General features: G+C 45.8%; 1 protein-coding gene across 2 annotated transcripts; it reads right to left on the bottom strand.

The window, feature by feature from the left end:
• On the bottom strand, positions 1-26927 carry TMEM212 (transmembrane protein 212). Of its 2 annotated transcripts, XM_084842069.1 has the most exons (5): positions 26730-26927; positions 13579-13638; positions 11276-11396; positions 11073-11168; positions 2-136 (listed from the first exon to the last, which is right to left on the bottom strand). In XM_084842069.1, the coding sequence occupies exons 1-5, from the start codon at positions 26892-26894 to the stop codon at positions 36-38; spliced, it is 543 nt and encodes a 180-aa protein (XP_084698195.1). In that variant the 5' UTR covers positions 26895-26927; the 3' UTR covers positions 2-35. The 2 variants fall into 2 exon arrangements, with proteins under 2 accessions (XP_084698194.1, XP_084698195.1); XM_084842068.1 differs by having other exon boundaries at positions 1-136; positions 11073-11396.
• Positions 26928-27360: the final 433 nt, after the last annotated feature.

The raw sequence follows: 27360 nt of genomic DNA, 5'->3' as shown, positions 1-27360 counted from the left end.
AAAATGAGACACTGAATGTATAATTTAATAACAAATCAATTGACAACTAATCTTGATTTGATGATGATTTCAAGGATCTCTATGAAGATATTCCCAGATGAATGGGGGTCCCTGATCACAATGTATTTCTTTCCCCCTAGAAAGAAAGAAAGAAAGAAAGAAAGAAAGAAAGAAAGAAAGAAAATTGACTGTGAGGCCTTCATGTACACACTTACACAAATAAATATAAACTAGACATTAGCAGCCAAGTATCTGGAGTTATTTTGATTCAATATATGAGAACTGCTCCAACTTGTGTTTCCTGCCCTGTTGGCTGTGGCTCTCATGAAACATGTCACCGATGGGGAATTTCCTTCCTATGCCAACAGCACTGCGGTCTCCAGCTGGGCATTAATGTGCCCGCTGACAACTCCATTGATACCCACCAGGCTCCCTGCCCCTCTTGATTTTTATTTTATTTCTTAATTTTTAAAAAATAATTATTATTTTTTAACTGGGAGGCTGGCATGGCACAAAGTGAAGGACTGCCCTCTAGCAGTATCTTTATTTGGGTTCAAAAGTGTGGTTTTGTGTTTTCTCAGACCCCACCTCTGCCTTATACTTGGGCAAATTATGTTTCTTTTACTTTCACTAGTTTGCCTTCTGGGACAAGGGAAGGGAGGGTTAAATTCCACTCTCAACCTGCTGTGACCTTAATAATGATCAACTCCTCCCCAGTAGATATGCTATTTGCAGTTGAAAACACACACATGTACATTAAATATAAAGACGCATTTAATGTCATGTCTAGTTTGGCCCTGAATCTTTCTTTCTCTGGTCCCCTGCCTCTCCACATTCATTCCCACCAGCAACACGCAGTCCCTCTTGCCCCGAGTCCCTGTGTGGGGTTTGGAAGACAGCTGTCAAGTGGCCTGTGAGCCAGAAGGAGTTGACAGGCACTGGGACTCTGGAGCAACCAGTAGAACAGGATGTCATGCCAAGGGCAAGTATAGATGTGGTTAGAAAGTGGTCGATTAGACAGGGACCAATGCTGAGGGAGGAAACAGATAAAGGGAGATGTAGTGGTGGAACAGTAAGGAGAAGAGCCAGAGAGGTCTTCACCCTCCATTGGGTTGTATCCAATGTTAGTCCTACCCAGTGAGTCGATCCATTGAAATGAATGGTATTTAAGTTAGAGTAACATAGGATACAACCCATTAGCTGGGTTCACACAACACAACAAGCCAGAGTAGGGGTTGAGTGTGGGTTATCGTTGAACTGTGAGTCGTTACATTGTGAGAACCCAGCCATATTAACAAACAATGTTAACCACGAACAAGCCATAGTTCATAACTCAACCACAAACCATGGGTTCTCTTTGTGGGTTGTTTGTGGTTAACAAACCATGGTTTGTTAGCGTAGGTGGGTTCGCACGACATGACAACCCATGATTCAACAGCCCATGGCTCAACGACAACCCACACTCAACCCCTACTCAACCTGTACTCTGGCTGGTTGTGTTGGGTGAATCATGTCAGTGTCATGAATGATGGATTGTAAAGGCTGTTGTATACCTGCCTCCTTCCTATAGCCTTTCCTTTTCCTAGAGCTGTGTATCCTGATCTTTTGCCATAACAGTCCTGTGTCCCCATGTATATGGGGTATGTATGTCTTCATTTGTTTGTATGTTTGCATTTGGGCAACCCAAATGATCAAGTGGTTGGAACCACTACCAGGAAAGGGGTGCTTCCAGGTGGAGAGCCCCTGGGGCTACCACTGACAAGGCTCTGTGCAGCTATTCTGCCTTTTCCTCCTTAACAGATTTTCTGCAGTAAGAAAAAAAGACATAAGAAGTGGTGCGAAGACTCAGGAGGGTTGTGAGTGGAAGACAATGACAACGTCTGGGCCCCCTGTAAAATTATGTGCAGGGTGATGGTGTGATAAATTGTCACGTCTGGAAGCACCGAAAGGCTACAACATTTGGGGCTTTTCAGCTTAGTAAAAAAAAGGTGAGCTATCCAAAGTGCTGAGTTATATCACCAAAATGGGCTCAGCACGCTGGATAGCTCCGGTAGAGTTCTGACTGAAACCCCCAGCTGATTTACAGCCCCACTGAAATAGGAGCCACCAGCCTCTCCCTGTTAGAGGTTGTGCTGGGTGGTTTTACCCATTCAGTAAAACACTCTATTTCCATGGATCTGCTTACCCCCAAGAATGAGAGTGATGTTTGTTTTTTACGAAGTGGGGCAATTTAATACTTTTCTTTTGTTCAAAGAGGCTTGACGTGTTTGAACGAGTTTGAAAACACTGTCCTGGCTATACTTCTGTGTGTGCCTGTGTGTGCATGTGTTAAAGTAATTCCTTCTCCCCACCTCTTCCAATAATTAAATGAAAACAAGCTGGATGGTTACATTTCACAGAGGAGGAGGAGCAGAGCTGGAGGAAGGGGGAAAAAGTGACCAGAGGCAGCTGGACGCTGTCTGGGTCAGCGCCTCTGGACCTTTCTTCCTGCTGATATTGCTCCAAGAATGCAGACAATGCCAGCAATGGCTGCTTCACGTTTAAGTTCCCCACTTTAAAATATGGAGGCTCGTTAAACGAATCCTCATTGGTGGGTTGGCACACGTCCACGCAGCTCCATTAAGTTTTTTTTTTCAGAACTGCTCTTACAAAACTAAGCACTGCGGTCCCACGCTAATCACTGTGTCCAAGCACAGGGAGGAGAAGCTCAAGGAAGTATTTTAGGGCACAATCCTACTCATATTTAGACAGAGAAAAGTCTTACGACTCCCAGAATGCCCCAGCCAGCCATGCTGGCTGGGGCATTCTGGGAGTCGTAAAACTTTTTTTCTGTCTAAACATGCATCGGATTGCACCCTTCATGTTTTAAATCAACATTTTTTAAGATGATGACCCAGCTGTGTAGACAGGCAGCTATCCAGTTTTCCATGTGCCAAGCTCTTTCTGACAAGTGGCGATTGTGCACTTTTTTTTTTTTTAGAGGGGTGTGTGTGTGATGCGAAATCTAGTTGATCTAGGCTATATCCATCTATCTGATAGGACTACTGGATCAAGTGGATCATTGCATGTACAGCAGTAACTATTACGTTATCATTTATTTCCATGTTGCATAGGGTAAAGTACAAGTGCGAAATTCAAGCTCAAATGATATTTTGCTTATCATTCTGGGGGGACTAATTTTGACATTAGCGTAGGAGACACAGCAAGACAGACATTGCAAATCTTCAAAACCCACAGCTTTACGTATTTAATGTTAGAATTTGGGGCACTCATAAGCACAGTAAAACCATGAAATGTTTGCCCACGCTCTTCTTCAGCCCCAGTGAAGAATATGCAGGTAGAAGGCTATTTTGCATGGATATAGCCCTACCTAAATTCGGGATTTGTCATAGGAGCATAAGAACATAAGAAGAGCCATGCTGGAACAGACCCAGGGTCCATCTAGTCCAGCATTCTGTTCACACAGTGGCCAACCAGCTGCCCACAGGAAACCCACAAGCAGGACATGAGTACAACAGCACCCTTCCGCCCATGTTCCTCAGCAACTGGTGTACACAGGCATAATGCCTCTGATACTGGAGGCAGCACAGAGCCATCAGGACTAGTAGCCATAGATAGCCTTCTCCTCCAGGAATTTGTCCACCCCTCTTTTAAAGCCATCCAAATTGGTAGCCATCACTACACCTTGTGGAAGTGAATTCCATAGTTTAACTCTGCACTGTGTGAAGACGTCCTTCCTTTTGTCAGTCCTAAATCTCCCTAAATTTGAGGTGTGGAGATCCCCTCAGATACGGGAAGAAGGGGGGAAAGGGAGGGGGGAAAGGGAGCGCATGTAAAGGCAATTAGTTGTGATCCCGCATTTAAAATGGAAGCAGAAAGCCCTGTTTTAAAGGCAGGATTTTAGTGGGGATCTCTACACCTCAAGTTTATTGTGCATTCATGGTCGCTCACTCACTGAATTGTGTGGGTCCATTACATGACGTCATCATTGTCCAGTTATTATTCCACTATTTCCTCCCACCTATTCTGTGTTTTCCTCAAACGCAAAAAATTGGGTATTTTTCCAGATATGTGCAAATGGAGCGCCATGTCCTCCCCGTGTATTTCACCCCTAGCATGAATGAAGCGCTGAGTGTGGTTGCTGGAGGCGTGGTCATGATGTCGAAGGTGGTGACAAAGGTCTGATGGGCGTTCAGCCTTCCTGCTCCTGCGCCATTTTGGCTCCTTGCCATTTTCAGCCTGCCTGTTCAAAACAGAGCAGCACAACTGCAGAGCGGCAGTGAGGGGTGGCGGCAGAGCGGAGGAGCAGCAGAGGGGCTGAGCGGCAGGGACTGGCCAAAAGCATGGAAGAGGGGGGTAGGGCCTGGGGAGATCGTGGGGGGGCTGTCCGCGTGTCAGTCCCCATCCACCAGTAATGTGCAAAGGGATGGAATGGGGCAGGAACTCAGAAGCAAGAATCACTGAACCTGGAGTGTGTATAATGCCTCTTCACAGAAACATAACGCTATGGGAATGGCCAGCTACAGAGAAGGAAGTGTGTGTAAAGGGAATCAGTTCTGATCCTGCATTTAAATCGGAAGCAGGAAGCCCCATTTTAAGGTCAGGATTTAAGAGACGACTTTACACATGGACTTCACCAGACGGTCGACACCGAAATCAGATTGACTACATCCTTTGTAGCCAAAGGTGGTAGACATCTATGCAGTCGGTAAAAACAAGACCTGGAGCTGATTGTAGTTCAGATCACGACCTTCTTATTGCACAATTTAGAAAAGAGAATAGGGAAGACCCACAGAACAGTCAGATATGAGATCACGAATATTCCTCATGAATATGCAGTGGAGGTGAAGAATAGATTTAAGGGACTAGATTTCGTAGATAGGGTCCCAGAAGAACTATGAACAGAAGTTCACAACATTGTTCAGGAGGTGGCAACAAAAAACGTCCCGAAGAAAAAGAAAACCAAGAATGCAAGATGGCTGTCTGCTGAGACACTGGAAGCAGCCCAAGAAAGAAGGAAAGCAAAAGGCAACAGTGATAGGGGGAGATATGCCCAATTAAATGCAAAATTCCAGAGGTTAGCCAGAAGAGATAAGGAATTATTTTTAAACAAGCAATGTGCAGAAGCGGAAGACGACAATAGAATAGGAAGGACAAGAGACCTCTTCCAGAAAATTAAAAACATCGGAGGTAAATTCCAGGCAAAAATGGGTATGATCAAAAACAAAGATGGCAAGGACCTAACAGAAGCAGAAGAGATCAAGAAAAGGTGGCAAGAATATACGGAAGATCTGTATAGGAAGGATAATAATATGGGGGATAGATTTGACGGTGTGGACAGTGAGCTAGAGCCAGACATCCTGAAGAGTGAGGTTGAATGGGCCTTAAGAAGCATTGCTAATAACAGGGCAGCAGGAGACGACGGTATCCCAGCTGAACTGTTTAAAATCTTACAAGATGATGCTGTCAAGGTGATGCATGCCATATGCCAGCAAATTTGGAAAACACAAGAATGGCCAACAGATTGGAAAAGATCAACTTATATCCCCATACCAAAAAAGGGAAGCACCAAAGAATGTTCAAACTATCGAACAGTGGCACTTATTTCACATGCCAGTAAGGTAATGCTCAAGATCTTGCAAGGTAGACTCCAGCAGTTCATGGAACGAGAATTGCCAGATTGTACAAGCTGGGTTTAGAAAAGGCAGAGGAACTAGAGACCAAATTGCCAATATCCGCAGGATAATGGAGAAAGCCAGGGAGTTTCAGAAAAACATCTATTTCTGTTTTATTGACTATTCTAAAGTCTTGGACTGCATGGATCATAACAAATTGTGGCAAGTTCTTGGTGGTATGGGGATACCAAGTCATCTTGTCTGCCTCCTGAGGAATCTGTATAACGACCAAGTAGCAACGGTAAGAACAGACCACGGAACAACGGACTGGTTTAAGATTGGGAAAGGAGTACGGCAGGGTTGTATACTCTCACCCTACCTATTCAACCTGTACGTAGAACACATCATGCGACGTGCTGGGCTTGATGAAGCCAAGGCTGGAGTTAAAATCGCTGGAAGAAACATTAACAATCTCCGATATGCAGATGATACCACTTTGATGGCTGAAAGCGAGGAGGAGCTGAGGAACCTCATGACGAAGGTGAAAGAAGAAAGTGCAAAAGCTGGGTTGCAGTTAAACCTCAAAAAAAACAAGATTATGGCAACCAGCTTGAGTGATAACTGGCAAATAGAGGGAGAAAACGTGGAGGCAGTGACAGACTGTCTTTCTAGGCGCAAAGATTACTGCAGATGCTGACTGCAGCCAGGAAATCAGAAGACGTTTACTTCTTGGGAGGAGAGCAATGACAAATCTTGATAAAATAGCTAAGAGCAGAGACATCACACTGACAACAAAGGTCCGCATAGTGAAAGCAATGGTATTCCCCGTAGTAACCTATGGCTGTGAGAGCTGGACCATAAGGAAGGCTGAGTGAAGGAAGATAGATGCTTTTGAACTGTGGTGCTGGAGGAAAATTCTGAGAGTGCCTTGGACTGCAAGAAGATCAAACCAGTCCATACTCCAGGAAATAAAGCCAGACTGCTCACTTGAGGGAAGGATATTAAAGGCAAAACTGAAGTACTTTGGCCACATTATGAGAAGACAGGATACCCTGGAGTAGATGCTGCTGCTAGGGAAAGTGGAAGGCAAAAGGAAGAGGGGCCGACCAGGGGCATGATATTTTGATGATGGATGATATTTTGGAGGTGACGGACTCGACCTTGGGGGAGCTGGGGGTGGCGACGGCCAACAGGAAGCTCTGGCGTGGGCTGGTCCATGAAGTCACAAAGAGTCAGAAGCGACTGACCGAATAAACAACAACAACAAGAAATGCCCAGGGTGTGATCTGGCAGATCGTAGGATGTGAGGGGGGCAGGGCAAGGCCAAAGCCTAGTGCTAGGGTATGGGACCTGGTGCCCTCCAGATAGTTTAGACTAGATCTCCCACCATCCCTGTCCATTGGCCATGCTAGCTGGGGCTTATGGGAGCTGTAGTCCAAGACATCTGGAGGGCACCAGGTTGTCCCTAGTGTAGTAGTTCCTGCCGTGAGGGTAGGGGTTGCACCAAGCAGGATGCAGGGCAGAGTCAAGCAGTGGATACAGTGCTGGCTCCAAGATTTAGAGGGCCCTTCGGCAAGGCACCCTGAATGGGCCCCCTCCCTCAGCAAGTCCACCTTCTTACCACCACTGTCACCTTCTCACCACCATTGTCACCCTAACCCTATTGCTCCTCCTCCGTTTATTGTTGCTACCCCTTGCTTGCTTGACAGACATACAGCCAGGGAGCAAGGAGGCAGTGGCATCTACAGCTCCTTCTTCTTGCCTGAGAAGAAGACAACTGTGTTGTCTGAGTCAGAGCAAGAGGCAGGTGAACAAGCAGGTTGCAATGATGAAGAGGAGGAGCAACTCCAGGGGACTCTTGCCAGTGGGCCCCTATTGGAGTGTGGGCCCTGGGCAGGTGCCCCACTATGCCTACTACTGACGCCAACCCTGCTTCCCAGCTGTTTTTCTTCTAGTGGGGCTCCAAGACTGAAAGTAATTTCTGGCAGGGAAAAGCAGCTAGAGAGACATGGTTTGGGGAGGGGGGAAGGACAGCTGGAGGAATGTTTCAGCATTCCCATCCCACCTGCTCAGCCTTACTGTTCTATAAATTGGCCCCCATCTTCCTGTTTTTTATACATTTGCTATATGAACCTAAATTGGGTCATGCTGCCATGATGTCTAGTTTGGCCTTAGGAGACACTGTGTTTCAGGAGCAGTACAACCCTGAAGCTCCTAATGCTACCTTTTCAAGTTGTTGTGAACTTGAGTTCTCAAGCTGGTCATAGACTGTTTGGCATTCAGAAAACTGGTCATGCTAGACACTGAATATACTACTTTTCAAGGCATTTTAGCCCCATGCTTGGCTTCAGGCCTGTGAGCAGTTCCAGTGGCATTTGTACGCAGAGCTGGTGGAGAAGCAAAGGAGATGGTTAATCCTGCAGCTGGGTCAAGGAGTAGGAAAGTGGGGCTAGGAAAAAAACCAGTGGCCCTGATAATAGATAAGGTTCCATTCAGGTCTCATCTAATGCAACCAGGGAGGACTGAAAATTTAGGAAAAATATAGATGAGGCCATTGGGAGATATAAACAGCTACGTGGGGTGGGGGGTGGGGGAGGACTGGAGATGTCTCATTCTCATTTTAAACACCCATCTCTTTAACTCATTGCATTTTCCTTCTCTACACACCCTGGAAGCATTTAAGCAATATTGTTTTCTTTTTAAAATAAGGGCCTCCTAACAAATAAAATGAATGAACTCTTTTTTCCTTAGGAGTTAGTTGCCAAACCAGATTTAGGATTCCGCTAGTGGTCCCAGGTTCAGTTAAAATGCTTCCAGATAGGGGGATTCTAAGTGTCCAATGTACTGATTCAGGTGATGCCTTCAAACCCACAAGCCACATGGAGATTGTGGCCTTTCCTTAAGTTAACTTAGCATGTGGGGCCCCATGAATAGCCTAGGAACACCTGATGCTGCAGGACTGCTGAAATTAAACAGGTGTGGATCCCATTGGTGTAGCACCTGCAGCACCTGCCCCTCCTGCAGTGCTCCAATAACATAAAGAAAAATGAAGCCACATGGGAAGGGCCACAACACAGCTTCCCATGTGGGCGTCACCCCTTCATTAGGCATCTCTGGTGTTGGAAACAGCTGCATTATGGGCTCCTGCATGGTCTTGCTCTACCTATATTAGGAAGTACTAGTTCTCAGTTAGTATAAACAGGGCTGGCGTCAAAGGTAGGCACAGTCGGGCACTGGCTGAGGGCCCACACCAGAGTAGGGGTCCACTGACAAGAGTCCCCTGGAGTTGCTCCTCCTATTCTCCATTGCAACATCTGCTTCTCACTCCGGCCCAGACAACAGTGGTGGTGGTGAGGAGGAGTAGATGGCTCTCAGCATTTTGTGCAACAGCCTGTCAAGCAAGCAAGTGGTAGCAATGATGAGAAATTTGTAATAGTATAATGTATAAATGTAATAATAAATACATAAAGAGGATGAGGAGGAATAGCAGCTGGTGGCAATGGCAGTGAGAAGACAGATTCACTGAGGGAGTCCATTGAAGGTATTTCAGCAAGGGCCCTGAAAAACCTGGAACTGGCATTGATTATAGTCCTTCTGGGTCAGTCGGAGCAGCTTGGGATGGTAGAGTTGCTCTGAAGCTTAGGAGTCCTTTACCTCCCAGGAAACAGTTTGATGCAGCCCACTACTGACTTACGGCAGCCCAGTGGAAGCTTGATAGACCTCCTCTTGCTGTTTTCTTCCTATTGGGTGATACATAGCTGGTGGCAAGGGAGGTTGATGGCCTCCACTGGCAAGTGCACAATCTGTAGTTGAAGTCCGTACATTTCTGAGCTCGCAGTATGATTTATGAACCAAAATGATTGTGATCGAAAGCATGTGTACTTTCAAAAAATGCGCATGAAAAAAATTGTGCTTTTGAAAAAAGGAGCGCAAACATGCTGTAATCGGTGCATACATTGTAATGCATTCATTTCAATACTGCGCAGAACTGATGCGTACATTTAGAAAAATATGTACGAAAATATGCATGGATTTTCGTGCAAAACTTAAAAAACAAAGCTCGCAATCTAATACAGACTCAAACCGGAACAAGCTTCAAGGGACATCTTTCCATGACAATGGCAGGAGAAGCTAATGGAGGAGTACTGGGGTTTTTAAAAAAAGGAATCAGCTTTGCTGTGAGCAGGGTTCCACAAGCAGATTCTCTGGACCAGTTAAAATTGCTTCACAGAACATGCTTCCTGGTGTGGGTGGAAGTTGGAGTGAACATCATCTGACTGGCAGGGGCTGCTCAACCAATAAGAGAAGCTTCCCCCTCCCCCCCCCTTTCTCCCTTCTGCTGAAAGTCCAGATGCACCTGCATTTCAGGAGAAAGCCTCATTGAGCACAATGGGAGTTACTTCCGAGTAGACACACATATGCTTGTGCTGGGAAAGGGTGGGGGGAGAACACAAAAATGGAAACCAGCCCCCAATTTAACCCACAGGATCTCTTTGACCACAGTGGGAGTTACTTCTGAGGAGACAGTAATGGTTTGTTGTGGGAAAGAGACCAATAAAAACAAAGACAGAAACCAGCCCCCACTGTAACCCGCAGGATATCTATAATGAAGCTGTGAAGTACTTACTTCCTAAGGCAATGAATCGGAGTCTTGAAGATTGTGCTTGATCGCACTTCGGGAATTGGGCTTTAAAGTATGCCAGTTCAATTGAGGGGGAATCTCTGTAAGTTCTGATGTTGGCCTTCAAAGGCAAGCCTCATTCAACACAATGGGAGTTACTGCTGAGGAGACACTAATGGGTTTGTTGTGGGAAACAGACGGAAACCAGCCCCCATTTTAACGCACAGGATCTCTATAAGGAAGCTGTGAAGTACTTACTTCCTAAGACAATAGATAGCGCTTAGATTCCTAAGGCCTCGAGATTGCACTTAATCGCACTTAAGGAATTGGGCTTTGATATGTGCTGTGTCAATTGGGGGGCTTCTCTGTTATTTCTGTGGGCATTCAGAGGGCAAGCCTCATTCAGCAATCAGCACAATGGGAGGAAACACCCCTTGACCGGGGTTATGGTGAAAGCCACACCACTGCGCAGGGCTAGCATACCTGAGGTCAATGTGGGGGTTGGGGCACACAGGAACTATACCAAGGAGAACCTGAATTAAGGAAAAGAACCAGACTTTAGGCAGTCTCAGGAAATCCGGGTTTTCCCTGATAAGCTCTGGGGTGGCTGCTGGATGGCCACGATGTCATGTATCTCTAACAACCTCAGCATACAGCTGGCTCAGAGTAAATCGCTGGTGGAAACACCCCCAAGATGAGGGTCTAAGAACTTCGATGAGGTCGAGTTTTGCTGATTCACACATCCCTACTTGTTGGCAAAATATTTCCTCCTGTATGGAAGGGTAATTTATGCACTGTACCTAGTCATCACTTTCCCAAGAATGATTAATACTCACATTTAAGTGTCCAAACTGGAACAGTCTTGCTGTGAGTTTGACCACCGTAGACAAGGATGCACAGAGCATGGCAAGACTTGAGCAAAAGTCTAGTATCTGCAAAGCCAGATGGTACCATTCATAGTACGATGGGTCCTTGCACACAGCAGCGAACTTGCCGTAAGGGAAAGGGAAAAGGACGGCATAACTGAGATAGTTTGTACCTGAAACCCCAGCAAAGGAGTAGTAGCAGTAAGGGCCAAGAAGGAGGGATGCAAAAGCAATGGCACCTTGAACCGGAGAGCTGATGATATTTAAGATGCTAAAGGTGAAGCCAGCTTCCCACTGGAATTGAAGCAGAAACCTATTATTACATTTGACAATCAAGTGAAGCAAAACTTATTTTAATGTATATGTGTGTATGTATGTATTTAAAGGTTTTTACCCCACCTTTCAGGGTGCATTGACCTGAAAGCTTACAATATGGCTTATAATATGACAAAAATATGCAACATACAAATTACAATCAAACACACATGCAGCAGTATCAGCAGTAGCTAATGACATTTAAGCACCACATGGAGACTGAAATAAATGTGTCTACAGGTTTGTTTGTTTTTTAAGCCAACAGTATTTAGGCCATAGGTATCTCCTTGGGGAGGGAGTTCCAAAGCTGTGGGGCCACCACTGAGAAAGCCCTATATTGGTACCCACCAGCCTAATGGCACTTACTGGTGGGCCAGAGAGTAGAGCCTCTGATGCTGATCTTAATGCTTTGGCAGACTCTATACAGGTGTAGGTGGTCCTTCAGATAATGTGGTCCCAAACCATTTAGAGCTTTAGAGGCCAAAGAATTGGGCAGAAACTAGGAGGCAGTAAATGTAAATGATGCAGAACAGGAGTAATATGACCTGAACAGCTAGCTCCCACAAGTGTTCTAGCTGCCGCATTTTGTAGCAGTTGCAGTTTCCAAATTGTCTTCAGGGGCAGCCCCTTGTAGAGTGCATTACAGTAATCTAACCAGGATGTAACCAAGGCATATGTCACTGTGGCTAGCGTCACTCTGCCCCACAAGGGCCCTCCTATGAGCATATTGTTATGCACTGCCCAATTCCCTGAGCAGTGAGAAGTACAAGGGAGCAGTGCTTATCTGGAAGCTTATGGCATTTTTCTAATATCTGGGTTTATTTACAGCTATAAAGTTGTCTCCTTTCTCAAGTAGCTCCAGTCTTCCTTATCACAGTTGCTCCTAATCATTCGCTTGCCCTCTCCCTCTGGGCCCAATCCACATTGCTGCGCAGAGGGAGAGGGCAAGGCGAGGAGGGTGGCCAGTTACACATCACCAAAAAACAAGAACTGTATCACCAAAAAAAAACAAGGGGGGGAGACAATTGCATAAAAATGTCAAATGCTAACTTTTAAGCACAGATGCATATTTAGAAATAACTATTATAATTTAAATAGAAATAAAGTATATCTCACTGTAGTGGGGAAGACTGTGGCCAGCTATTTGGCTGCTCAGCCTGATGTCTAAGTACTAACTGTTGATGGGCAACTTCAAGGCTCCTGCTCTCCTGTCTTAGCGTCCTTTATCTTTACACTGAACATGGCTTGGACAGCCCTTCAAATAGAGTATGGCTTCAAACAGAGGACCGTCTTCTGCCATTCCTTCAAATAGAGGACTGTCCTTTGTAAAATAGGACGTATGGCCACCCTAAAGGCAAGAGGGTGCTGCTTCTCCTTGCTCCTATCACCGCTCAGTTGCATGGAGAGGTCAGGTGAGGAGTCAGAGGCAACAAGAAGGAAGGGCAGCCAGGGGTTGTGTGGGTCAGTAATGGGACCCCTGCTGTTATATGGGCCTTGGCAGATGCCCAACGATGCAGAGCCCTGACTCCAGCCCTAGATCTTTGCCTTCAAAGCAGTAGTGATCTCATCATGACAATGTTCTCAGGGCTGGTTTTCCCCCCAACTTCACAGGACATGGCAAGAAAATGTTTATTTCAACTGCAAATCTAATTCTGTGCTATTGCATGAGCAGAATAACAGACAGGTTTAAAAGGTGGGGTGGGGTGGGCTGTGTTGTGGGGATGAAGCATAATATCTTTTTTTTAAATCTAAAATGCTTCATTTTGGCAGAAAAAGAGATGCACTCAAACATGTAAAAAACAAAAAACCACACACCACTGTAAGAATCATTTTGCAAGGATGGAGTTCTTATATATGCATTTTCCAGGTATCAAAGAAGCAAAAAATGACTTTTTCAAAGTTCCACCAGTCTGATGGCTTTTATTGGTTCTAACAACATTCCCTTCTTTTAAGTCAGGAAATATCTCTAGATCCTGCTCTGTCTTGTAAATCTGGTAGAATGTTTTAAATTGTGCCTCTCTAAGCCCTATATTCTTTATCTGATCCATAGCTTAAGGCAGGAAAAATGGAGTTTTTCTTCCTCTTGAGTCTATGCCTGGATTAGCTCTGCCCGTCTACTGCCTAGAATGTGACACCGTATAGAATAACTGCATAAATTTACCAGGTATCTCTGGGTCCATTGTTTTTCAGCCAAAGCAATGAGTACACCTGCAATAACAGCCTGTAGACAGAGGGGAAAGCATATGGTTACACATCATAAAGTTAGCAATGTTAATAGTCCTTTGTTCTCTCTGAAGTATGTTGCAAAGCAGACTTTTTAAAAAACACCGCACAAGGAAACACATTCACTAACATCAGAAGACGTTTACTAATCTTCTGCTGAGGTTAGATAAATCCCAAATAATTCACAGTTTTAAAATAACAATGGGATATGGACATTGACACCTATTTAATATAAATATATGAAGCTTATTATTAAAGCTTATTGTTCATAGTAAATAATACAATTACACAGGGATGATGGTATGTAATGATTCTCCATGTTAATTTCTGTGGGATGTCATGGACCTCTGATATGCATTTTTCCTTCAACACAAAACCTCCAGGAGGCATGTATAAAAAAATCTGGAATACACAGTGCTTTTTAAACTGCTGCATCAAGTAGTTGTGGCAGCAAATGACAGGTTTCGCCATGTTGGGGATCATTAAGATCCCAGTATCTTGGAAGTGCAGTATTCTATTCCACCCATTCACTTGCACTGGGGTCTACTCTGACCACATTGCCATTTTAGTGAAATTCTCAAATAAAACAACAACAATAGCACGCCCACACAAATGGAGTCAGAGTGCAACCCAAGAAAATAATTTATCCCCTTACTGTAGAATAATACATGAGGTATGAAGTCCCACAGGTTAGAGAGAAAAGTTTTACATAGTTTAGGTAATGTTGGTGTAGGAGGATTAAAGTAATTTTGCAGCCCTTGTGGCTATAGAGATCAGCTTGAAAGTAAGGGCATATGCCAATCTATGAAGGGTTGGATCCAATCTATGAAGGGTTGGATCTGCACAATGGATTCCTCTCCCCTCCCCCGCAGCCATTGTGTGCCCCACAATATGTTCCGGGGGGCTGGGGGACCCTCTGGAGTAGATTTGGGGAGTGTGCAGGAGGGCTGCAGGGGTGTGTGAAACAGGGATGTCCACGGCACGGCACAGGATCCAACATGGAGGTTTGAAGATGCTCTCACCCTTGCACCTTGAGTTCAAAAAGAAGGGCCAAGATCCCCAGTATCCCCAGTCCATCCACCTGGAAGTAGTTAAGATCTTATTATTCTAACTGGCTCTTTGTGACCAGGGATAAGGCAGAATAACTAACACATCTATTACCCCCATCATGGGGAGAGCTGTAGGTCATAATAGTAATTGCGGGGCAATCTACATTACAACTTTAAACTGGTTTCAAACCTGTTTTTAGCGATTACAGCTACCAAATACAGGAATTCTGGGAACTGTAGCTCTAGGAAGAGGGGCCGCTTAGACAGGGGTCTCTAGCAAATAATTCTCAGTGCCTCATGAAACTGCAGGATCCCTTTAGATAAACCGGTTTGAAACCAGTTTAAAGTTGTAATGTAGTGCGTCAAATGAAGTTATGGGTGAAATGTGAAATTTAATGTCATTGTATTGTATTGTACATCTGCAGCTGATGGTAGGCAGTCGAATGGTGTTGGGTGAGGAAACACATGATGCAGTTCCATCATGTCACATGGTTCCCTTAGTAAACATTACAGAAGAGCCGGATGTGGGAGTGGTGGAGGATTGCTGATTGTGGCAGCATTCCTATCGCCAGTGTCATGTTTGGTTCTGCATGGACAAAGAGGCTACACAATGGCCAGTGGAGGCTGGTGGCTCTGGGGTCAGTGGGGCAGTGAATCCGCTCGGGATTTCAGTCAGAACCAGTCAGAACTCTAAAGGAGCTATCCAAGGTGCAAAGCCAGTTCTGACTGGAACTTGGAGCAGACTCACCACCCCACTGACATCGAAGCCACCAGCCTCCATTGACAATGGCACAAGGAGGATTAACAGGAAAACCGGCTGCCCTCATCTAACTTGTGAGTGTCAAACCTAAGCCCAGAACCGTTCTTCCTGAAACATCCAGCCATGCTGGATCAGACCAACGGTCAATCTCGTCAGGTATTCTCTTCACCCAGTGGCCAACCATCTGCCTGTGGGAAGCCCACAAGTAGGGCATGAGTGCAACAGCACCTTCCTGGCTGAGTTCCCCAGCAACTGGTGTACATGGGCATACTGCCTCTGATATTGGAGGTAGCATATAGCCATTAGGACTAGTAGCCATTGATAGCCTTCACCTCCATGGATTTTTCTAATCCCCCTTTAAAGCCAATCAAATTGGTGGCCACCACAAGGAATGGTGTGGGAGCCTCTGGAGGGGGTGGAATCTGATGGACTCCCCCCTGTCCGGCCTCCTGGACCCCACTCATCAGGCTGCAGGGGGTTCACTTCCCCACTCAAAGACAGGAGGAAAGCGCTGCGGGGCTGTCGGTCCCCTTACTGAGCTGCAATTGTGCGCACAATCCTTTACGCTGTAACCTTGAGTCATTGCCCCTTTAAGGCAGCGATAGACTCAACTCTAAATATGTGGAACTAACCTGAGCTGCAATTTATGCACACAATCGTGGCTCGGTAAGGGGACGGGTGGCCCTGCAGGACTTTTCGGGCAATTGCCAAGCCGTCCTGCAGCTCCCATCGCGCAGCTTGTGCGGGCGGCAGTGGGGACGGCTCATCGACTGCCCGAAGGGAGCAGACGGAGGTGCGTCCATCCATCCCTAGCCATCACTACATGTAAGGCCTCCCATATTGTCTCCAGAAGCAGAGAAGAGGATTCTCAAAATGTGTATTTGGGCTCTTGTAATTTTACATGTGATGGATTCATCAAGGTTAGTAAGATTTACAGAAAGTCTCTCTGCTACAATGATATCAGTTTTTTCCTGGTTTTCTTTATTAATTATTATTTGAATTATGAAGGGAAAGTAATGCATTGTCCTCATCCTGGTCCAGAAGAAAAAGAAATCTTATATCAAGCACTTTCCTTTCATCCACTTTCCATAAGGTGCTAGAACCCCATTTTCAAGCTGGTGATGTTATTTCTATAATCAGCGATGGCAGGTGCTGCTGATTAAATTCACATTTCATTATAAAGAGCTGGAAATGCCATTTCTGAAGCCTGGTCTGCAGAGTATCTGGGTTTTTCTTTTCTTTTCATTTGAATGGATTAAGTCCTAGACATTTAATGCTGTGCCACTTAAACCACTTATGTGCATCTTCTCCGGAATAAGTGGATTTGAAGATCACAACATATTGTTGAAGACAGAATGCTGAACTAGTTCCAGCTAAGCAGTTGTTAAGTTTTTATTATGACTGAATTCCTGAGAGCTGGTGTAGAATTAGCACTATACATGTGAGCCAGAAAGTTCCCAGTTCAAATCTCGCCACAGCCATGAATTTACTAAGTGCCATAAGCACATTCATCCTACTCACCTGTCTCTGCTCATGGACAGGAATGATTAACTGAGGTGTACAACAGGAAAGCCATGAAGCCCTTTTCATGTGTTCAGTGAATGTTAGCTTTAGTGGGTTGGAACTCAAGATCGCATATCCAACCCAGCTTCTGACCTCTATGCATTCAGTTGAAGGTGGAAATAGAGCCCAGATGTTTCCCTGTTGGGGAAAAACTCTCTGGTTGTATGTACAGAGGCAACACATATATACTCCATTCAGATCTTCGACTGATCTTTGGCCACTAATGCATTGCCAAAGAAGAGGAGATGCATCACCAAAAAAGAAGGCACAGATTTGCATACAATTAGCATATGCTAATTTATACATATAGATACACATTTAGATGTAGTTACTGTAATTTCAAAAGAAATACTGTACATCTCACCACAGTGGGGAAGAATGTGACCAGGGCCCTGTTTCCATGACAGCAAAAGGAGAAGGGAGGAGTAGCTCACCCACATTTTTGTAGGAGCTGCTTTGGGTCCGGGCAGGGCTCCCCGAGGGTGTATATTGCACCATTCTAAGTGGCTTCACATAACTTACTTTCGGGTAGGGTGGGGGTGTGTGGAGTGAACATCATTGGAGTGGCAGGGGCTGCTCAACCAATAAGAGAGGCTTCCCCCCTCTCCAGGCTGCGTAAGGAAGGTGCGAGGTAATTACTTCCCCTTGTGCACATTTGTAAGACAAGCCTCCCAAAGAGCCCCAAGCCTCATTGAACACAATGGGTGCTACTTGTGAGTAGACACACATATGCTTGTGCTGGGAAAGAGCGTGGGGGGAGAACACAGGGATGGGAAACCAGCCCCCTTTCTAACCAAACCGATACTGTGCAGGATCTCCATAATTAAGATGTGAAGTAGTTACTTCCTAAGGCAATAAAGCAAACAACAGAGAATTGGAGCCTCGAGACTGCACTTAACCACACTTAGGCAATTGGGCTTTAAAGTGTGCCATTTCAATTGAGGGGGATCTCTGTAAGTTCTGATGTGAGCAGTCAAGGGCAATCCTCATTCAGCCCAATGGGAGTTACTTCTAGGAGACACTAATGGTTTGTTGTGGGAAAGAGAGCAGCAAACACTCAGAAGTAAACACAAAGACGGAAACCAGCCCCCATTGTAACCTGCAGGATCTCTATTCAGGGGGGAAGCCTCATTGACCACAATGGGAGTTACTTCTGAGGAGACATTAACTGGTTTGTGCAGGGATGGGAAACACCCCTTGACCAGGGTCATGGTGAAAGACACACTTCTGCGCAGGGCTAGCATACCCAAGGTCAATGCGGGGGTTGGGGCACACAGCAACTATATGGGGAGAACCCGACTTGAGGAAAAGAATAAGGCTGTATTTCCACCAGTGATTTACTCCTAGCCGGCTGCATGTTGAAGTCATTAGGGATAGATGACATCGTGGCCATCCAGCAGCCACCCTGGAGACTGCTTAAAGCCTGATTCTTTTCCTCAAGTCGGATTCGCCACGGTATAATTGCTGTGTGCCCCAATCCCTGCATTGACCTCAGGTATGCTGGCCCTGCCCAGAGGTGTGCCTTTCACCATACCCTGGTTAAAGGGTGTTCCCTGTCTCCCATCCCTGTGATTCCTGGCACAAACCAATTAGTGTCTGCTCAGAAGTGACACTGTGCTCAATGAGGCTTCTCTCCCAAATGCCCACATCAGAAGTAATTCATCCCCCCCCCCCGCTCATTACAGCGATCAAGTGCAGCAACAGTTTAGAAAGACTGGGGCTCATTAGGAGGCTTCTCTTGTGCACATCGGATGTAATTACTTCTAATTTGCACCTTCGCTAAGGAGAAAGAGGGGGAGAGGCTGGGGGGAAGCCTCTCTTATTGGTTGAGCAACCCCTGCCACTCAGATGACGTTCACTCCAACCCCCCCCCACCACCACCCGGAAGTATGTTAGGAGAAGTGACTTAAAATGGGGCGATGCACACCCCCGTGGAGCCCTGCTCGGACCAAAAGCAGCTCCTAGAAAAATGCGAGTAAGCCACTCTTCTCCTTCCGTTGTCATGGAAACAGGGCCTAGGACTTTAAGCAGTCTCACAAAATCCAGTTTTTCCCAGATAAGCTCCGGGGTGGCTGCTGGATGGCCATAATGCCATGTATCCCTACTGACCTCCACACACAGCCAGTTCGGAGTAAATTACTCATGGAAGCGGGCCCCAGGTGATCTGTGTGCCTGCCTGCTCAGTCTGCTGTCCAGGTGCCCCCTGCTGAGGGCCAACTTCAAGGGCCCTGCTTTCCTACAGTTCTTTGTCTTTAAACTAGATTTGGACTGGACAGCCTTTCAAAGGCAGGACTGTCCTCTGTAAAGTAGGACACATGGCCACCCTGTCAGCTGAACACATGGAGAATGGGATCAGGCACAGTAAAGATGATCTGAATGTCTCCCTCCATGCATTCAGGATATGCATGACTGTCATGTGAAAAGGGCTTGACAGAGCCTCTCTTGCTGTTTCCATGGGGGGTGGGGAGAGGAGGGCAGTTAAAGGGTCCTTTGCATCTTTGCCAGCTGGGCTGGAGCACTGTCTTTATTAGTTTATTTTTAATTATGTCCTCTTCATTATTTTGATTTTCTTCAAACCTTTCTAGGTTGCTTGTCTATTACAAAAATATCTAAAATGCCTCACAAGAATAAAACCAATACCAATTTACCATTAAAAAAAGCAAAGAGAAAGTAGTAATGCTTGAATGAAAAAAAAAGTGGAAAATCTTTAAGATCTTAAAAAACCAGAGGAAGATCAATAAAAGCATAGGCATCAATCAAATCAACCACAGAATGCTACTGAAACCTCAGAGAATAAAAAGGCCTTAACCTGTTTGAACTCGGTGTGCAAGGGTGGGAGCATCATCCAACCTTTGTATTGGCTCCAGTGTTGTGCAACAGAATTTCCTGTTTCACACACCCATATAAAAGTGTTGGTGCCTCTCTCTCCTGTTGGGGGAGGGATTTTTTATAAAGGAGGTACCACCACTGAAAAGCCCCTGTCCCTGATGTCCTCGTGGCATCTGGCAAGCGCCTGTGGTTGTCTTTGGGGTTAGAGACAATGCTGAGGCAACCAGGAAGCCCTGGGACCAGACAGGGCTTCTCGACAATTAACTACATATTCCTAGTATAAACAGACCAGACAGTGGGGTTTTTCATTGCTTACTACTTCAATACATTTGCCACACAAAAATCCTGAATCTTGATAACGTTGTATTTCAGCTTTGGACAGGTTCTGCCCTCCCTTCCCCACCAATTGTTTTTAAGACCTAGATTTTCACATTCATGGCCATTTACAGCAACAACAAAATCGGAGTTTGGATCGATTTCTTCAGAGACTAAGCCTGAAATTATAATCTTGGCATCGCCACACCATAAAACAGTTCCCATGAACAAAAGCAGAAACATCTGGAGTCATGAGCGGCTGTTGGCAAAATTCATCAGGCAAAAAAACACCCGCCTGCAAAGGATCCGAGAGAGTTTGTAGCCAGAACAAATAATACAACAAAATAAGAACACTGTGATGAGCCATTGTAACATGCAAGGAGGGCCAAACCCTTTTGCCGTCTGCTTTTCCAACCAACACTCCCTGATTTACACATGTGGTGGAGGGAACAAAGAGCAACAGAGCTGGGGGGGATTATTTCATCGCTGCTCCGCAAGCTCCAGCCAGACAGCTTCAACTACTCGTTGATCAGTCTCGCCTTCACTTTAACCACTCTGGCAAGGAATCTTTCTGTCCCGAACTTTGCAAAGCATGCCCTGCCATTTTGTTTTAATCTCACGAGACTTGCAAAATAGTATAAATGACAGGCCAGCGGTGGAAGATTTGGCTGGATACTCCAGAACAGTGTGGAAAATTCAGCCTTATTCTGCACCTCCCCTCTCTGCCCACTTTGCCTTCCCCTCCCAGGCTCCTCCCTTGGACCTTCCCCTCAGTCATCTGGATCACTTCCTGTTCCTCCCTCACACGCGCACCTGCCTCCACCTGCACACTGCCTTATCATGCTGCAGCATCTTCTTTTCCTCCACTCCTGCTACTGGTAGTGTAGTGCAGACAGCTGGTGTAATGTTTGTATTCTTCCTCTTCCAAAGAACCCAATGTGGCTTCCATGGTCCTCCTCCTCTCTATTTTATCATCACAACAACTCTGTGAGGTAGGTTGGGTGGAGAGACAGTGAGTGGCCCAAAGTCACCCAGAGAGCTTTATGGCCGAGTGGGGACTAGAACCTGGGTCTTGCGAATCTCAGTCGAACACTTTAGCCATTACACCATACTGGCTTTCCAGTGTGGCTAAGGCCTACAAACCAGGACATCCCTAGTTCAAATTTCACCTCCCCCAGGAACTCACTAGGTTTTAGGAAACCCTTTGTTCTCTCAGGTTCAGCCCTCCCCTCCACATCTGCAATATGGGTTTAGCATGTGCCAGGGATCAACAGGGTCAGCTCTGGCACCTGTTTCTTGTTCCACAGTTCAACTCTGGCAGAAGTAAGAGCAGAAGAAAGTCTCCCTGGGCAGGTGCAGATTGTATCATCACCAAGGGTCAAACCAGGGAGATCCATGATCGTATCTCCTGATGTCTTTTGGCTTTGCTAAAAGCAGCCCCGTAGGGGTCCGATTTGGATTTGGATCAGGATTCTGGCACTGGGGAAAGAGATATTCAACCCTTCTCCCTGTACTACAGCATCAGTCCCAGTGCACGCTCCTAGGCTGCCCTTAGGCACAGAGGGAAAACCATACAGCAGGGGTGAGGAACTTCTTTTGGATGGGGGGCTGGATGACCCTCCACCGACCTTTCTGTGTGCCAGATGATGTCAGCAGGTGGGGCCATGGCGCTGATGTCATCCAGTGCCGGCTTCACTGTGTGCAGGTTTTCCCCAATTGGGGAAACCCCGCACGCAGAGAAGGTGAGTCTCCAGGGATGGAGGAGCACTCCTCTACCTCACACCTCAGTTGAAGCAGCTTGCCTGCCCTGTGCCTTCCCCATTTGGAGGGCGTGGGGTGGGCAAAGCACTTAGCATGGTGCTTGCCTTCCCAATTGGTTTGGTGAGCGGTGTGCTAAGGGGCATCCTGGAATGTCAATAGTTATCTCTGATCAATGATTGGAGATAACAGTGGGGATTCCCTTTAGTGTGCTGCTCCCCCTCCCAATTGGGAAATCCCTGCTAATTGGAGTTAAAATGAGGGACTGCTCTCCCTGCTAGCCTCCAGGAGGCTCAGGGAGGGGTGAGGCTTGGGGAGGGAGCCAGATGAAGCCACGGGACGGATGGGGAATGTCTAGAGGTTTTCCATCCTGTCACATATGCGTACTATGAATTAAATCACAATCCAATCACAGATGTCCACATCACATCCATCTAGTTTGGCCCCAAGAAATTACAGCGAGTTCAAGTCATTGGAGATTGGGGGGAAGGGCTTCAGAGGGGGATATTTCCAGTCAAATCAGCACCCCAGTGTTTCTTTTTTGAGACATTCCAGACTCTGTAGGTCATGTTGGGAACCTGTAAGGCCACAAAAGCCAGAAGCTAATACAGACTGCAGCATGGATGGTATGTGATTTGCTGCTTTGGGTTCTTATAAATATATAGTCTTACTGAATGTCTGTCAACAGCATTAATTTCTGCCCTAGCTTTCCCCCTAGCATTTCCAATGCCTGCATTTCTGCCATCATGATAAATAATATTTCACTGAATCAGCTGTCACCGCCACGTGAGAATTCTCCACCGCACTTCATCGTACCATAATATCCAGAGAAATTACAGGCCAATAAGGAAACAGTTCGCTCATCTATTGTAACCACACCAACTATAGAAGAATCACATTGCTAGGTTCAGAAATTGTATATTGCTCTGTGCATCTAGAAGCTAAAGTTCCTACTGAGTTCTGCGGTGAGGGCTTTTGGAACACTATAACTCTTCAAGGGAATGAGGGCTGAACAGTCAGAAGGGTTATCCATTTACTCCAGATCCTGTCTCCAAGTGCAAGGCAGCAAAACCGGAATTTCATGCTGTGTGCATTCAATTTTTGCATCACACACACACACACACACACACACACACACACACACACTCTGACATGCTTCAGTTCTTGTTTAACATGAAGGGGGAAAGATCTGTTCCTACTTCCATTTTCCCAAGCCATACATCAGCTGAGGCTCAAACTATGTGTTACATAGGTGGCTAAAACACACGCACGCACGCACACACACACACACACACCCTCAAGCAACCTGAAGCAGCCAGGTTCCAAGTTGAAGAAAGGTATGCGACAGTGATGGCACCACCTGGCATCCTTGGACAGCTGCCAGGGCCCACGTACCCTGGCAGGGGCCACTGCTGAGGCCTGCCCTGGGGCCCTCTTCAATTTTGTTTTTCTGCACCAGACAGCTGGACCTAGGCACCTTTTAAAAACTTCCACAATGCCTTCAATGTCATTCTGGGCCCACTAGAGCCCACTGAAGGATGTCCTTCTTCACACAGCACATAGTTAAACTATGGAATTCGCTCTTACAAAACCACCAATTTGGATGGCTTTAAAAGTGGACTGGAGAAATTCCTGGAGGAGAAGGCTATCCATGGCTACTAGTCCTCATGGTTATATGCTACCACCAGTATTGGAGGCAGTATGCCTTTGTGCACCAGTTGCTGGGGAACATGGGCAGGAGGGTGCTGTTCACTCATGTCCTGCTTATGGGTTTCCTGTGGGCAGCTGGTTGGCCACTGTGTGAACAGAATGCTGGACTAGATAGAGCCTTGGTCTGGTCCAGCACGGCTCTTTTTATGTTCTTATGACAGATGAGGAAGCCCAGCAGAGGGCATTTTGTGCAGTACCCCTCAGGAGCTGTCCCTAATATGTGAAAAAAAGTGTTTAAATTATTTCCCCTCTGGTCCATTTCCAGCTCAAAACAATCCGCTCCAAACTTGTTTTGTCCTGCTGCAGGAGGAAAGATATGAGGTCCCCACAGATGTGGCATCAAAAGTAGGCATAGCTGGGCACCTGCTGAGGGCCCATATCCCAGCAGGGGCCCTATGACGAGAGCCCCTTGGACTTGCTCCTCCTCTTCACTGACAACCTGATTGTTCCCCTGCCTCTCTCTGCCCCAGACTGCGGTGGTGGTGGTGAGAAGGATGAGGAGTACATGCCGCAGCCTACTTGCTCATTAGTTCTCTGTCAAGCAAGCAAAGCATAGCCACAATGACAAAGATGATGAGGAGCAATAGCAGCTGGTGTCAGTGGCAGTGAGAAGTTAGACTCACCAAGGTTGGAGGCACATGGAGGGTGTCTTGCTCAAGGGCCCTCAAGAACCTGGAGCTGGCACTGCCCCATATCTTTCCTCCAAGGGTGAAAAATCAGCTTGATATGGTAATTTTTCTCCCCAGATCTTAAGAATATAAGAAGAGTCCTGCTGGATCAGACCAAGGGTCCATCTAGTCCAGCATTCTGCTCACACAGTGGCCAACCAGCTGTTGACCAGGAACCCACAAGCAGGACATGAGTGCAACAGCACCCTCCCACCCATGTTCCCCAGAAACAGGTGTACATAGGCATATTGCCTCTGATACTGGAGGTAGCATACAGCCATCAGGGCTAGTAGCCATGGATAGCCTTCTCCTCCAGGAATTTGTCTAACCCCCTTTTAAAGCCATCCAACTTGGTGGCCATCACTACATCTTGTGGTAGCGAATTCCATAGTTTAACTATGTGGTGTGAAGAAGTACTTCCTTTTATCTGTCCTAAATCTCTCACCAATCAGTTTTATGGGATGACCCCAAGTTCTAGTATTATGAGAGAGGGAGAAAAAAGTCTCCGTATCCACATTCTCCATACCATGCATAATTTTGTACACCTCTATCATGTTTCCCCTTACTCACCTTTTTTTCAAAGCTAAATAATCACAGCTGTTATAAGCTTCCCTCATATAGAAGATGCTCCAACCCCTTGATATTTTAGTGGCCCTTTTCTGCACTTTTTCCAGCTCTACAACATCCTTTTTTAGGTGTGGTGACCAGAACTGTACACACTATTCCAGGTGTGGTCACACCATAGATTTGTATAGGGGAAGTATGATCTTTTTCTGCTCCAGGCTACTTTGGTGTTTAAAAAAAATGTGGAGGAAATAATAAGACAGGACTTCCCAAATATTTTAGGTCAGTGGGCATATTTGGAATTTTGACAGCGTGTAAAGGGCACTCTCACAAAATGGCTCCCATGAGAGTCTTGCCCATTCATAAAATGGTGGTCATGGCAGGCATGGCCAGGCAAAACACTAGTTTTCGAGAAGGTAAACTGGTGAGACTAAAAGAAAAGTAACTTGCCCAAGAACCTAAGTGAAAGGCAGAGGTGGGGGCTGACCTCCAAAACACAGAACCACTCTTTTGAACCCAAATAAAGTTGGCATGGGAGGGCATCTCTTCACTTTGCAGTATTCCATCCATTCAAAGAAAACATTATTTTTTTAAGACTTCAAAAATAAAATAAAAATCAGCAAGGGCAGGGAGCCTGGCAGCTATCAAGAGAAGTGCCTGCAGACACATTGGTGCCTCTGAGTACCACACTGGAGAGCCCAAAATCAGGGGATTCCACTTAGCATGTAGTTTCATCTGTAGACAATGATTTTCGAATTCTCTACTCTCTGGGAACCTTTTCATGCTGATCTCTTTGATGCAGTTGTTCCGTCCATCTGCTGTGGATTCTGGGGCACACATCTCAATACCATGCAGAGTTACCCAATTAAAGAAAGCCTTAGACCCAGACAAAATGCTGCAGAGGAACAGAAGAAGCTACCTTATGCTTAGTCAGACCATTATTGTTCAGTATGATTGACTCTGACTAGCAGCGCTCTCCAGGGTTTCAGGCAGGGTTTTTTTCCAGCCCTACCTGAAGAAGCCAGGTATTGAACCTGGGACCTTTTGTAGACCTTAGATATAAGGCTGTGTTTAGTTAATTAATCAAATTAATCAATGAAAAACCTTTGGATTGATTAAAACGTATTGCCTGTAAAATCATAAGTAATCCATTCTTTGCTGACAGAACAGAAGAGGCTAGTAAATGGAAAACAATGGAGAAATCAAATCTTTCTGTTTTCTTTTTAAATTTTCCATCTTTTGTCATTCATATTTTTGGTAAGGGTTAGGCTTTCATGAAGGCCACAATAAAGTGCTTGGTTCTGTTTTGTATTGGGCAAAGTGTATGCATTACTGTTTGTTGGTGTGCTCTTGGATTATTTATATGATTGAGTTATTTTGTGTGTGTAACTTATAGTATGGAGATGTTGTAATATATGCAATTGTAATGCAAAAACAAACCCACCCCAGAGAGGCTGGGTTTTGTTTTGTTTTTCTTGTTTTATCCCAGGTTCAATCTACCGTTGAACTGTGTTTCCTTGTTCCTGCAATATATTTAGCAAGAACAGGTTGTATTTGCAGCCTCTTCACATCAAGGCTTAGAGAAAACAGCTTCCAAAGTCCTTGCCATTCCTAGGTGGACTGAGCTGTGGCAACTCTTTCCCTAGAAATCAATAATGGTTGGCCCATTTCCCTCCATCTCCCTATCAGAGAAAAGTTGCATTATAAAAACACTGTAACAAGACATAACAGCATGTATATTGGCAAGTATTTCCATTGTTAACTCTTGACATTCCAGAATTGTAAAGATTTGAGAAAATACATCAGCAACTGGACCAATAAATTAAGCAACAGCACTAACATCCTTTCCCGGTCATATATTATTACTGCCTACCAAAGCTCCATTCCAGATGGGAGAAGCAATGCGAGCGCTCCATCCAACAAACCAAGGTTTATAGGAAAAAACAGGGAAGAAGGCAATAATTCCAGAAATGAGGCTTAGAATCCCAAAGGAAATAAGCATTCTTCCAGTGACCACGAATAAGTTCTTTGGGTTCATTCTGAGTTTGTCTCCCTCTCTCTCTCTCTCTCCCCGTGTGCTTGACTTGCGCTAATGTTTTGCAGCAAGAACTTGGGCTGATGCATACCATTACACACAGAAGTACCTTGGAGACCGTAGTCACAATGCTTTCTCATTGTTTGCCTACTCAGATGAAACACACTTTAGCAAATTCCCACCAAAATGCAAGGTATTGAAAAGGAATCAGTGAGACCTCTTCACATACTCAAGAACAATTGCCATTCATCAGCTCCCTCGGATACAACCCTGTGCCTACTGCTGACCCTCCCCCCCAGCAGCCCCCCCCTTGGACTCCTCCCCCCCCCCCCGTGCTGTAACTAGGCATTTAAAAAGCCTCCATCGCTACCAAGATTTCCTATGGAGATGCTCTCCCCCATGTCCAGCTGTAGCTGGGCACAGGCGGATTGTGTCCAAGGTGTTTTTTCAAAATGAATGTCATTCGTTT

The sequence above is a fragment of the Heloderma suspectum genome, chromosome 3 (assembly GCF_057233095.1).
Source record: "Heloderma suspectum isolate Gila_16-S chromosome 3, 16-S_ref, whole genome shotgun sequence".
NCBI lineage: Eukaryota > Metazoa > Chordata > Lepidosauria > Squamata > Helodermatidae > Heloderma > Heloderma suspectum.
Note: the sequence above shows the minus strand (reverse complement) of the source record. Positions and strands in the feature narration are given on the sequence as shown.